Genomic DNA, 12,122 nt, shown 5'->3' on the forward strand with positions numbered 1-12,122 from the left:
GTGGAATGTTTGTCTGTGGACAAAAAAAGAGGGGTGAATTGATTTATACATAAAACTATGCCTTTTAAAAAATTTATCCTTTTATAAATTGATTTATAACAAAAATCGATTCTTTATAAATCATCAACAATAGAAATAAATAGTATAAAAAAAAGAGAAATTGCACAAGTATTTTATATTGGTTTGGATAAAAAAGACTCCACATCCATTTGTTAATCTCTTAAAAAGGAATTAACTAATCACTAAGAAATAACCAAAACTTATAATCACAAAGAATAAAGTTAAGGCATCTCCTTTGAAACACAAAGGATGAACAACACCTCATTCGACATAAAGGACGAACAACTTTCCTAACAACAACAACAATGTTTAATCACTCAAGACACACTTAGTGAAAGTTTTCATTCTACCCAAATTAGGTTTTTCAAAGTGTGAAAGTTCTCACTTTACCTAAACTAGGTTTTTCAAATCCCCATTTTCACAAACACTGAGAGTTTATCTAGCACACAACTCTTAAACCTCTAAATAAAAAGTTGTATTAGAAACCAGGTTTAGTCAAAATATATATAAACTCTTATTTTGAAGAGTAAGTTAGAAAACTAAAGTCTTTTCACAACTATCACTGATAATCAATTATCATAAATGTCAATAGATTGTTTCATAAATTTTTTTCAAAAAATATTTTCTCGATGTGATAATCTCTTACCAGAAGGTGATAATAAATTATTCCAAAGACTTTAGGAAAATATGAAATTAATTGTAAGAATCGATTATCATTCACAAAGATATTTAGAAAATTAAAACTTTCATTAAGTGTTCTACAAATTACAATACTTCAACAATTAAATTCTTATTTTTCAATGTATTTGTTGAACCAAACATTTTTTAAATCTTAAACACTTCTCCATGAGTCATCATTACCAAAACTCTTTATTTGAAGCATGATGTCAATCTTTTTCTTTTGCTAATTGACCTTTCCACTTGACACTAGATCATCAAGGTTGACTTTTGTCCCTACTTAATGGATGGTCTTGTAATAAAGCTCCCTTCTACTTTTGCATTCGAGGGTCAATCTTCGTTTGGCCTTAGGAAATCTTTGTACTCCTCTATTACCTTTAGGGAGACATACGTCCTATATAAACCTTCTATTTGAGATTGTTAGAATTCTAGCTTTTTACCAGTGGTAACTCACTAATGGCTCTCTCCCCTTTAGAAGAAGACCTTCTTTACTTTTCACCTAAGTTGCACTTTAATGTTAATTGAAAAACACGTATGATACATTAATAAAATTTAAAATAATTGTATTAAAAAAGTTATAGTTATTCAATTTTAATCTTTAGAATCAAAATGTATCAAATAAGGACAAATTACATATTTTATCAAAGTTTAGAAATTTAAAAACATTTTTAATCCTTCAAAAAATATAACAAGAAACAAATTTTAATAAAATTAAGAATATAAATAAATTGTTTCTAAGAATTTTCATTTTATTAATTCCCTTTATTTTTCTTATTTTTTAACTCAGGATAATTTAGGAAATATATAAAATTAAATAAATTTTAATAAAATTAAAAATATAATTAAAATATGTTTTAAAATGCAATTTCTAATAATCTTCATTGTATTGTTTCTTTATACATAGTCCTTTCGATCCATCCACACCTGGAGAGAGACTACTGCAGCGTGTTCTTTCTTCTCTTCCAAAATCCATTCCCTTCTACACCTTTTCTTTGCCTATTCTCTCCCTTTTTCATTTTTCATATTCCTACTCTTCAATTCACGAACGGGGAGGGAGGAACTCGTCGGTGGCTTCCAAGGAAAGAGGGGATTTCCTAGACGCAATTTGCGAAGTGTGGACCAACTTTATTATGTTTCGATGCTAGTTTTAAGCTTTCGTTTTCGTTGTTGGTTAATGGGTAATCTTAATTTTCGATTGATTGATTGATTGCCTGATTTTTCCTTGTTAGGATTATGAATTGATGAAACGCTTTAGAGTGTTTTTAATTTCTTACTTTGGATATTTTTCTTGAATGGTGTTTGTGTGCTTTGCCAAATGTCTGTTTCTCAGGTGTACTAACCTCTTCGTCATTATTAATTATGTAGTTATACATATGGGTGGTTGGGAAGAAGAAAGTCAAGGGGTGTGTTTATGAGGGTAGTTTGGAAAGAAAAAAAAACATGGGGAATGAATAAGTAAAATTGGGTGTGTAAAAAGTCAGGCCTTGTTCATGTATTGTGAGACCCAAGATTTTGATGGTAGGGATTTGGGTAAACGCCCTTTGTCGTGGGACGCTATTTGCAGGTTTCTACTTTAAACTTGAAAGATTTTATTGTTATTTTTGTGGAAGTCCCTATTCCATTCGATCTTAGCTTTCTTAGTGGATCCTAAATTGTAATCTCTGCTTATATTTTCTCTGGATTGTAACTTTCCAGGAACCCAAAAGGTTTATGCTTGAATTCTGTTTTTGTGCTAGTAATGGCGAAAACAAACAAGTCGCAAGAAGAAATTGCGTGTGAAGCTATTAAACACGCTTTGAAGGCACTGCGGAAGCGCCATTTGCTTGAAGAAGCCGCTCATGGTCCCGCTGTTCTAGCTCTTTCTAGACCCTTTGTTTCTCAGGTCTCCTCCCTATCATTTCTCTGACAATATTCATGCTTCTTAAGAATTACCTAATTTGGGGGGTGGTGCTTTCCAATTTCCCCTAATTTTATTTTAGAACTTTGTTCAATCATCGGTTCCAATAGAGTAGTTCATGTGTACAATTTTCACTGTCTAATATTAATTGGCCTTTGACAATTGACAATGTTCCCCCTTTCCTTTACAACTATTAGAAATTTGGGGGCGGGTGAAGATATTGAGTATTATATTTGTCCGGATCATGGTATGTGTCTAGCAGTTTAGCAAATTGGAAATCTTCTACTGAGGTTATTGTTGGATCTATGGTTGTTCTTGAAGGGCTCTGAATGGAAAGAGAAAGCAGAGAATCTTCAAGTGGAACTTCAGCATTGCTACAAAGCTCAATCTCGGCTGTCTGAGCAACTTGTTGTGGAAGTAGCTGAGTCCAGAGCTTCAAAAGCGTTGGTTCAAGAGAAAGAAATTGCAGTTGCTGATTTGCAAAAGGAATTGACCGAATTGAGGTTGCGCCATGTTTCTTATGCATTGTTACGGCCTTTTTTTTTTTCAATTTGTGGCAAATGATTATGAGTTAAATTAACGTTGCAGGGATGAGTGCTCTCAATTAAAGGAAGACTTGGAAGAAAAGTTTAAATCTCTAGAAGTGCTTGTTAGTGAGAATACTGAACTTAAAGCCCAACTGGAGCAGATGACTACTAAAGCAAATAAAGCTGAAGCTGAGAATAAGATGTTGATTGACCGCTGGATGTTGGAAAAGATGAAGGATGCTGAACGCCTAAACGAGGTACACAACATCTTCTTTATTTTCCATTTGAACTTTTGGAATTAGATATCTAGTATTGGTACAATTCTTGGAACTAAGTTCTGCCTATACTTACCTGCTTCTGGTGCTGGCTTGCTTGCCTCATTCGGCACTGTTTCGCCAATATTGTTTGTTCTTCTGAACTAACCTTTTGGTAGTTTGAAATCTGAACCTTGTCTTTTAGGATAAAAGTACTATGATAGTTACATTAGTAGTGTAAGTTTGTTATGTGTAGGATCCTAACAAAACCTTGATTATACTTACTAATTTTTGTTGCACATGCTAATTAATAATTTAGTTCCTACCACTTTAGGCTAATGCACTATACGAAGACATGGTCGAGAAACTAAAGGCCAGTGGCTTAGAGCAACTTGCAAGGCAGCAGGTGGATGGCATAGTTCGCCAAAGTGAAGAAGGTGCTGAGTTTTTTTTAGAGTCAAACATTCCTTCCACATGTAAATACAGGCTTCGTGCACATGAAGGTGGTTGTGCTTCCATGTTGTTTGAGTACAATTCCAGTAAATTGATTACTGGGGGACAGGATCGCTTAGTTAAAATGTGGGATACAAATACCGGATCCTTATCTTCTACACTTCATGGCTGCCTTGGCTCAGTATTAGATCTCACTATCACCCATGATAATCGATCTGTCATTGCTGCAAGCAGCTCGAACAACTTGTATGTATGGGATGTCCACTCAGGCCGTGTCCGTCATACCCTTACTGGCCACACAGATAAAGTTTGTACTGTTGATGTGAGCAAGATTTCAAGTCGTCATGTTGTCAGTGCTGCTTATGACCGTACCATAAAAGTTTGGGACCTAGTGAAAGGTTACTGCACTAACACAATCATTTTTCACAGCAACTGCAATGCTCTCTCCTTCAGCATGGATGGTCAGACCATATTTTCAGGACATGCTGATGGTAATCTTCGGTTATGGGCCATTCAGAGCGGAAAGCTACTCAGCGAGGTTGCTGCACATACATCTGCAGTTACATCAATATCCCTTTCTCGAAATGGAAATTTTGTACTGACCAGTGGAAGGGACAATTTGCATAATTTGTTTGACGTGCGATCTCTTGAAGTTTGTAGCACACTAAAAGCGGCAGGAAACAGAGTTGCTTCTAACTGGAGCCGCTCCTGTTTTAGTCCAGATGACAATCACGTTGCTGCTGGGTCTGCCGATGGATCTGTGTATATTTGGTCAATTTCTAAAGGTGATATAGTCGGTACGCTCAAGGAACATACTTCTTCTGTTCTATGTTGTACGTGGAGCGGGATCAGAAAACCCCTAGCTTCAGCTGACAAGAATGGGGTAGTTTGTGTCTGGACATAATGGCCTTTTGCATACACTCTGCTTTGATTCCACTAAAATTGAAAAAGGCTTCAATATATATATGCAAGGAAGTGTGTGCTATGGCTCAGTTGACTGCCTCAATTCTTCATTTCTGTTTTATGTTCATACAAGGTATATTATCAACCATGAATATTCCATTTTTAACGAAGTTTCATTTAAACTGGTCTCAGGGATTATTTGGATGAACTTCTTCACAATAACTTTTAGGAGAGAAAAATAAGAAAACAATTTAGAATTTATTTTTCTATTTAGCTAAAATTAGCTTATATAGGTAAGTTGATTTGTAGAAAGTTTCTTATATGATTTCCTCAAATCATTTGTGTATAAGTACATTTAATTTGTCATGAAGTTAATTTCAATTTCTTCTTTATTTTGAGAAGTAGTTATGATGAATTTTGTCCAAAAAGGTTCTTGGTCTCAAGTGAAATGAGTTGGCTAATTTGTGACGAACGTATGAAGCCCTTCTGCTAGATACAAATGTTGAATTGACAAAATTTGTCCAGAAGTCACCAGCCATCTGCCATTAATGTGTATAGATAATGGCCAATTAAACGATTATCTGGTAACTTGGTTCCATATTCTGTGATTGCAAGTTGTCATTCGTAACTTATAACGTTAACTACAGACTTACATGTATGCTCTGGTACTGTAATTGGTATTTTGACGACATTCTGTGAGTGTAACCTTTTCTTTTGCACGCGCATCTGTACTCACAAAACTACCTTTGCATGGTCAATCCACCAGTGATTCCCAACCAACCCGATGAAGTGTCATCGATGAAATGCAGAAACAGATTAAGTTGGATTTTTTGTAAGGGCGGGGTTGTGGAAAATTACTACTTTATAAGGAATTTTTTTTACATCCTATAAAAATTCGAGTCACTCTCTTTCATTCTGGAATTGGGTATTCTGAAATATAATTTTTACCCTTCAAAAAACAGCTCTACTCTAGTGAAAATGCATGGTTCAAGAATTTTATACGATATGAGAAATTGGGTCCATGGTAATGAACATAGATTTTTAACTCCTGACCCTTAGCAGAATAGAAGTAGACCTTCAGTTTCTTAGATCACCGGTTCCATTGAGCTAAATAAGGTGCTTGATTGCCCTAATGTCTGTGTACTCGACTGAATACGTAAGAAGTTAACATGACTTTTTAAAATATCAATGTTCGTAATATACTTCTTTGAGTTTTTGTAATTTATTTAGATACAGAATCTAACTTCATTTTTTTTATACTTTGAATGTTTTTTCTTTTAAAATTTTAGGTACTAAGTTTGTCTCGTACATAATAAAATTTGTGCTACAAAACGAAAATAGAAGAGAATGAGAATAAAACATCTTCAAACCAGAACTTTGAGTAATTACAATTTTAAACATCTTTAACTCCTCGGCCATTCGGCCTCAGGTACTTAGCCAAATTTGGCATCGGATGTTCGGCCCTTCGGCCTCAACTGCTCGGTCATTCGGCCTCAGGTATTTAACCAAATTTGACATCGGATGTTCGACCCTTCGGCCTCACAGGTACTTAACTAAATTTGACATCAGATGTTCGGCCCTTCGGCCTCAACTGCTCGGCCATTCGGCCTCTCAGGTACTTAGCCAAATTTGGCATCAGATGTTCGGCCCTTCAGCCTCAACTGCTCGGCCATTCGGCCTCACAGGTACTTAACCAAATTTGACATCGGATGTTCGGCCCTTCGGCCTCAACTGCTCGGTCATTCGGCCTCTCAGGTACTTAGCCAAATTTGGCATCGGATGTTCGGCCCTTCAGCCTCAACTGCTCGGCCCTTCGGCCTCAACTGCTCGGCCATTCGGCCTCACAAGTACTTAGCCAAATTTGGCATCAGATGTTCGGCCCTTCTGCAGGGAACATTTTTCAACTCGGTGAGGCAAACTCTTCGTGAGCTCTCACCTTGGTCTTAGGGCACGCTCCTAGTGAACTCCTAAGACCTAAACCTAGCAGGTGAGGCAAATTTATTTCGTGAACTCTCACCTTGGTCTTAGGGCACGCTCCTAGTGAACTCCTAAAACCTAAACCCGAGCAGGTGAGGCATATTTCTTTCGTGAACTCTCACCTTGGTCTTAGGGCACGCTCCTAATGAACTCCTAAGACCTAAATCGAGCAGGTGAGGAATATTTCTTTCGTGAACTCTCACCTTGGTCTTAGGGCACGCTCCTAGTGAACTCCTAAGACCTAAACCGAGCAGGTGAGACAGATTTCTTTTGTGAACTCTCACCTTGGTCTTAGGACAGGCTCCTAGTGAACTCCTAAGACCTAAACCGAGCGATGAGGCAGTTTTCTTTCATGAACTCTCACATTGGTCTTAGGACACGCTCCTAGTGAACTCCTAAGACCTAAATCAAGCGGCAAAGCAAGCTCTTTCGTGAACTCTCGCCTTGGTCTAAGGGACACTTCAAAGGAACTCTTAGCGCAAAACCCGCTTGGACGATAAAGAACGCATGCTAGTATGAATTGAAACTCAGGTAAAATCCTCTGCCGATCGATATAACTTTATAAACCCAACGCAATATAAAAAATTTTGCTAGGGCTTGGGAGGCTTATGTTTCTATGGGCTCATAGCCGACCGAACGGTAAAGGTGCAGAAGAGTCGGCCGACCGATGATACATCTCAAGTCAATGAACCGATTGGTAAAAACAGCCGTTAAGGTAATCAATAATAATAACTGTCGGGGAGTTAATAAAAATAATTGTCATTTATTGACAATTAATATTGTCATTCATTGGTGATTAATGAGTCAGACCTAACGGTAAGCTCATTATAATTTATAAATATTTGTCTCACAAAGAGGACAAATAACTTTTGAACTGAACTTTGAACTCTGATAACTAAATCTTGATTACAAGATTATTACGCAAAGTCACTGACTTGAGCGTCGGAGTGTCTTTTGCAGGCACCCTCCCCCGCAGCTTGGACAAAAAGAAGGGAGAAGACAACACAACTGGATGATGGAGCAGACAACTTTGAATGTTTTGGATTAGGGTTCTAAATCCTGCCCAAACAAATATCAAACATATTTTGCCTTTGTTATTCTTATAATGTTTTGAATTTAGTTAGCCCATCTAAACTTATCCAGATAAGTTTGATTAAATGTATAACAGTAAGCCGAGCTTATACACCCATTAAAATGTTCCTACTACAGAATGTAAAATTTACTTATGCAGAATATACACTTTTCCTCACTAATGTTTATCACGCAGCACGAGCCACAATTTTATATAATTATGTTTCAGGAGGCATGTATATGCATTTTTTAAAACACGACTAGTGCTAGATTTTCTATCTCTTTACAATGGCCATTAAATATCCAGGGTCTGCAGAAGTCTAACTAAAGACAAAATTGAATTTTATGCACAAAATACATAATCCAGTAAGAAAGAAAAATACACGAAAGAGTAACAGGAATTACGATGCTTTGACACGTCAAAATTTTCTATAATAATTTTACACTTCATTTTTTTACTTTTCACTTTTTTTTATAAATACAAAATTTTAGTCTTTTTGTAACTATTTTACTCTGTTGTTAAATGAATGCAATATATGTTAAAATATACTTTTATTCTACATGAAATGAATGGAATTTGGAAAGAGCGAGTCTTGATAAACTAAGGCACGCGACTCATCTCTGGCCATTTCATAAAATCGATTATCATCGAGTTGACCACACTCCGTGAACATGGCCTACAATTGTTACAACCCAATAAAATGCCTCTTCAGGAATTCATTCCGTTTTAATTTAATCTTTCAAGCGATTTGTTAGAGACCAAAGCATTACGCTAATGTATTTCTTTGCATCAAGCAATTAGCAAGCGTGAATAGTTGGAATCAAATGATAATCACTGAATATCACAAAAAATCTTTCACATGCCGTCATGGGAATGGGACATAAAACTTCTCCTAATACAAACCAAAGAAGCATTTTCCATTCTCCTAAAATGATCAATAAATCCAAACCTTTTGGCTAATTAGCTTTCCTCTACTGTAACAACATATTAAACATCAATTATACCGGAGAGAAGTGATATATTTAAATTTTACAGAGAAAGTACTTAACAAATGACAACATTGAATTTATTGATGACACGCTAATTCTCATATAAATTGTACAGAGTTTAGTTTCAAAAGTTACCAAATTCCTGTCCTAACTTGTGGACTTTCACAATCTTACTACACATGCACTGCAAGGAATCATGCAGTTGGAAAGTATACCTGATTGCACTTTGAATTTGTTTGAGTTTGTACATGTGGTACTGCACTGCTTTCACAAGCGATCGCGTAAGCTACAAAACCGTTGCCATTACTTTCAACTCCTCCTGATGCTACAAGCACAGTGGCTCAAAACCAGAAGCAACCCATGCTCTCATTTTGCACCCTCATTCTCAATTATTAAAGGTAATACCGTGAACTACATGCAACCCAAATGTGATCCTTCGAGCACACAATATATAGCAGTTTTATAAAAGCCTTTAAATTTGGAACTTATCTGCCAAATTATTTTTGCCCCAATAAGATAAATCTCTTGACTTTGCTTCCATTATATAAAATCTAAGAAATGTACGTAATTCAATTAATGTCACTGTAACAGCCTTGCATGTTCATCATTATTGATTGTTGATGCCCTTAAGTTACTTCATTTTTTTTCTGCCAGATTGATTTTCATTTCTCTATATAAAGCATGTCCTTGATCTCTATTTCTCACATCTTCCATTTGCATTGATATAATATTAAGCAACGCAAGATGGAAATGAAAAAGGTTTTGTGGGCTGTTTTATTGTTTGGTTTTGTTCTTGGAATGGCCGAGAGCTTTGATTTTAACGAGAAGGAGCTAGAATCGGAGCAAGGGTTGTGGGATTTGTACGAGAGATGGAGAAGCCACCACACGGTTTCACGAAGCTTCGATGAGAAGCAGAAGCGCTTCAACGTGTTCAAAGCCAACGTGATGAATGTCCACAACGCGAATAAAATGGACAAACCTTACAAGCTGAAGTTGAACAGGTTTGCTGACATGACCAACCATGAATTCACGACCACCTATGCTAACTCGAAGGTAGGTCACCACAGAATGTTCCGAGGCATGCCACTTGGGAACGGTACTTTCATGTATGAGAACGTTGATAAGGTTCCTTCTTCGGTGGATTGGAGGAAGAAAGGTGCTGTCACTGATGTAAAGGATCAAGGCAAATGTGGTAAACCAATTTATAATTTCATTTTTTTCTATTGAACAAATCACTTGGGTAATCTTTATTTGTTTTGATGAAGTTGGAATAATGTCTGTTGTTTTTTAATGTCTTGATGTTATAGGTAGTTGTTGGGCCTTTTCAACGGTTGTAGCCGTTGAAGGTATTAACCAGATCAAAACAAATAAGCTGGTGTCCTTGTCTGAGCAAGAACTTATAGATTGCGACACTAAAGAGAATCAAGGATGTAATGGTGGGTTAATGGAAAGTGCATTTGATTTTATCAAACGACATGGCATAACTAAAGAAAGCAATTACCCTTATGAAGAAAGAGATGGAACATGCGATGCATCAAAGGTTCACGTTGATCTTTTTTTTGTGCTTAATATTAATTTACTTGACTTCATTGATTAGGAATTTAAAGATAAAACAAAATGATATTACAGGTGAAGAAACCTGCAGTGTCAATCGATGGGCATGAAACTGTCCCAGTGAACAATGAAGTTGCGTTGCTCAAAGCTGTTGCTCATCAACCTGTATCAGTAGCCATTGATGCTGGCGGATTTGCCTTCCAGTTCTACTCAGAGGTCAACTCTTAATTCTGAATTTTTTTTACTTATTTTCTGTTTATGAAAAAATTTATCTGATCATTCTTTCAAGGTTTCTCTTTTAAACACCTTTTTTTTCATCCACAAAACTTTAACACAAAACCTGCTAAATTACTTTTACTCAAACAAACCAATAAACTATTAGTATTATTAATTCTAATCTATCTCTTCCTTATAACCTTTTGTGAATAGTTTTAAAGCACAATTAATTACCACAAAACATGGTTCTTAATTATCTAGTTTTCAGAAGAAAAGTGGTTTTGTGTGTGATCATAGCTTGCAAATAATTAAGTGCAGGGAGTATTTACGGGGTTGTGTGGCACTGATCTGAATCATGGGGTAGCAATTGTGGGGTATGGAACAACTCGAGATGGAACAAAATATTGGACAGTGAAGAACTCGTGGGGATCCGAATGGGGAGAAAATGGTTACATTAGAATGGAAAGGGATGTATTTAACAAGAGAGGTCTATGTGGTATAGCAATGGAAGCCTCCTATCCAATCAAAACCTCCTCCTCCAAATCCATGGAACATTCTTCTCTTCTCAAGGACGAGCTTTGAATCATTTCTTCATAATTGCTATCTGATTTCAATAAGGGAGGAAAAAATAAAATAATTTGTTCGATCTATATTGTTTCTGCTAAAGGATCGCCTCCTACTCCCTCTAATATTTCTATTCCCAATTATCTACCCAAGTTGTGAGGTTTGTGTAACATAGTAATATATAAATTTTTAATAATATTTATTTGTTAATATTATTAATCTAAAATATTTATTCTTAGATCACAATATAAAATAATAGATAATCTTTTTTTTCTCTTTCCCTAATCATGCACTGAAATAAATTAAGTAACCAAAATTTAACCATGAACAGAACTGTGTCCAATGATCATTTTTATCCTCAAAATCATGTACAAAGTTGTGTCTCCAAAGCCCAAAACAACCTCTTTAATCGACAGAGTTATTCAATCCGGAGTTTTAAAAACCCGAAAGAAACAGTGTAACAGTGTACCATAAAAGTAGTAAGTTTTCTCAAATACTCTTTCAAATTTTCAATCTCCAAATAAAAAAATTGGGGACCTTTTGCTGATACGGGGACCCCTGAAATTGCTCTTAAAAAGGCCCAAACTTTTCAGAAATTGTGTGGTGAAAATACTGGTGAGATTTCACAATCCCATTTCTGATAGAAACAAGTTCACTTTAATATTTGATTGAGGTATACATTGTTGAAATAAGGTACTATTGTTAACCCTTGTGTATTTGATCAAGATACATAGTAAAAGTTGTCCTTCTTGATCTTCTTTATCAAATATATAACAAAAACAACTTTTTTCCTATGTGAAAGAATTCTTAGTTAAATGTGAAACAACATTAGACTAATAGAAAAGAACTTAGAAAAAAACATGCACCTTGGAACAATTTGAAAAGAAGAAATGTTCTCAGTAATGTCAACCCGCAAACAGAGAAGAGGAAGGAAGAGAATGTCTCATTGCGTGATTAAAAACCCACGCGGCTAGGTTT

The 12,122-nt window shown here is 35.8% G+C and overlaps 2 protein-coding genes across 8 annotated transcripts; both read left to right on the plus strand.

Moving 5' to 3' along the window:
- Positions 1 to 1,640: 1,640 nt before the first annotated feature.
- On the plus strand, positions 1,641 to 5,171 carry LOC108322089 (autophagy-related protein 16). Of its 7 annotated transcripts, none has more exons than XM_017554066.2 (6): positions 1,641 to 1,916; positions 2,104 to 2,302; positions 2,434 to 2,620; positions 2,957 to 3,138; positions 3,224 to 3,419; positions 3,751 to 5,171. In XM_017554066.2, the coding sequence occupies exons 2-6, from the start codon at positions 2,229 to 2,231 to the stop codon at positions 4,771 to 4,773; spliced, it is 1,662 nt and encodes a 553-aa protein (XP_017409555.1). In that variant the 5' UTR covers positions 1,641 to 1,916; positions 2,104 to 2,228; the 3' UTR covers positions 4,774 to 5,171. The 7 variants fall into 7 exon arrangements, with proteins under 7 accessions (XP_017409555.1, XP_017409563.1, XP_052726677.1 ...); XM_017554074.2 differs by having other exon boundaries at positions 1,641 to 1,850; XM_052870717.1 differs by having other exon boundaries at positions 1,641 to 2,302; positions 2,475 to 2,620.
- A 4,321-nt stretch (positions 5,172 to 9,492) lies between these two features.
- Positions 9,493 to 11,356, plus strand: LOC108332589 (vignain). The gene is made up of 4 exons (XM_017567914.2): positions 9,493 to 10,002; positions 10,118 to 10,350; positions 10,440 to 10,580; positions 10,899 to 11,356. The coding sequence occupies exons 1-4, from the start codon at positions 9,555 to 9,557 to the stop codon at positions 11,160 to 11,162; spliced, it is 1,086 nt and encodes a 361-aa protein (XP_017423403.1). The 5' UTR covers positions 9,493 to 9,554; the 3' UTR covers positions 11,163 to 11,356.
- The last annotated feature ends 766 nt before the right edge of the window (positions 11,357 to 12,122 follow it).

The sequence above is a fragment of the Vigna angularis genome, chromosome 1, assembly GCF_016808095.1.
Source record: "Vigna angularis cultivar LongXiaoDou No.4 chromosome 1, ASM1680809v1, whole genome shotgun sequence".
NCBI lineage: Eukaryota > Viridiplantae > Streptophyta > Magnoliopsida > Fabales > Fabaceae > Vigna > Vigna angularis.

Excerpts from the sequence above, each read along its gene's own strand:
- LOC108322089 (XM_017554066.2), top strand. The coding sequence starts at position 2,229 with ATGTATTGTGAGACCCAAGATTTTGATGGTAGGGATTTGGGTAAACGC. Across the intron at positions 2,303-2,433 it reads TCGTGGGACGCTATTTGCAG|GAACCCAAAAGGTTTATGCT; the intron begins GTTTCTACTTTA and ends GTAACTTTCCAG. Across the intron at positions 3,420-3,750 it reads ATGCTGAACGCCTAAACGAG|GCTAATGCACTATACGAAGA; the intron begins GTACACAACATC and ends CTACCACTTTAG.
- LOC108332589 (XM_017567914.2), top strand. The coding sequence starts at position 9,555 with ATGGAAATGAAAAAGGTTTTGTGGGCTGTTTTATTGTTTGGTTTTGTT. Across the intron at positions 10,351-10,439 it reads GAACATGCGATGCATCAAAG|GTGAAGAAACCTGCAGTGTC; the intron begins GTTCACGTTGAT and ends ATGATATTACAG. Across the intron at positions 10,581-10,898 it reads CCTTCCAGTTCTACTCAGAG|GGAGTATTTACGGGGTTGTG; the intron begins GTCAACTCTTAA and ends AATTAAGTGCAG.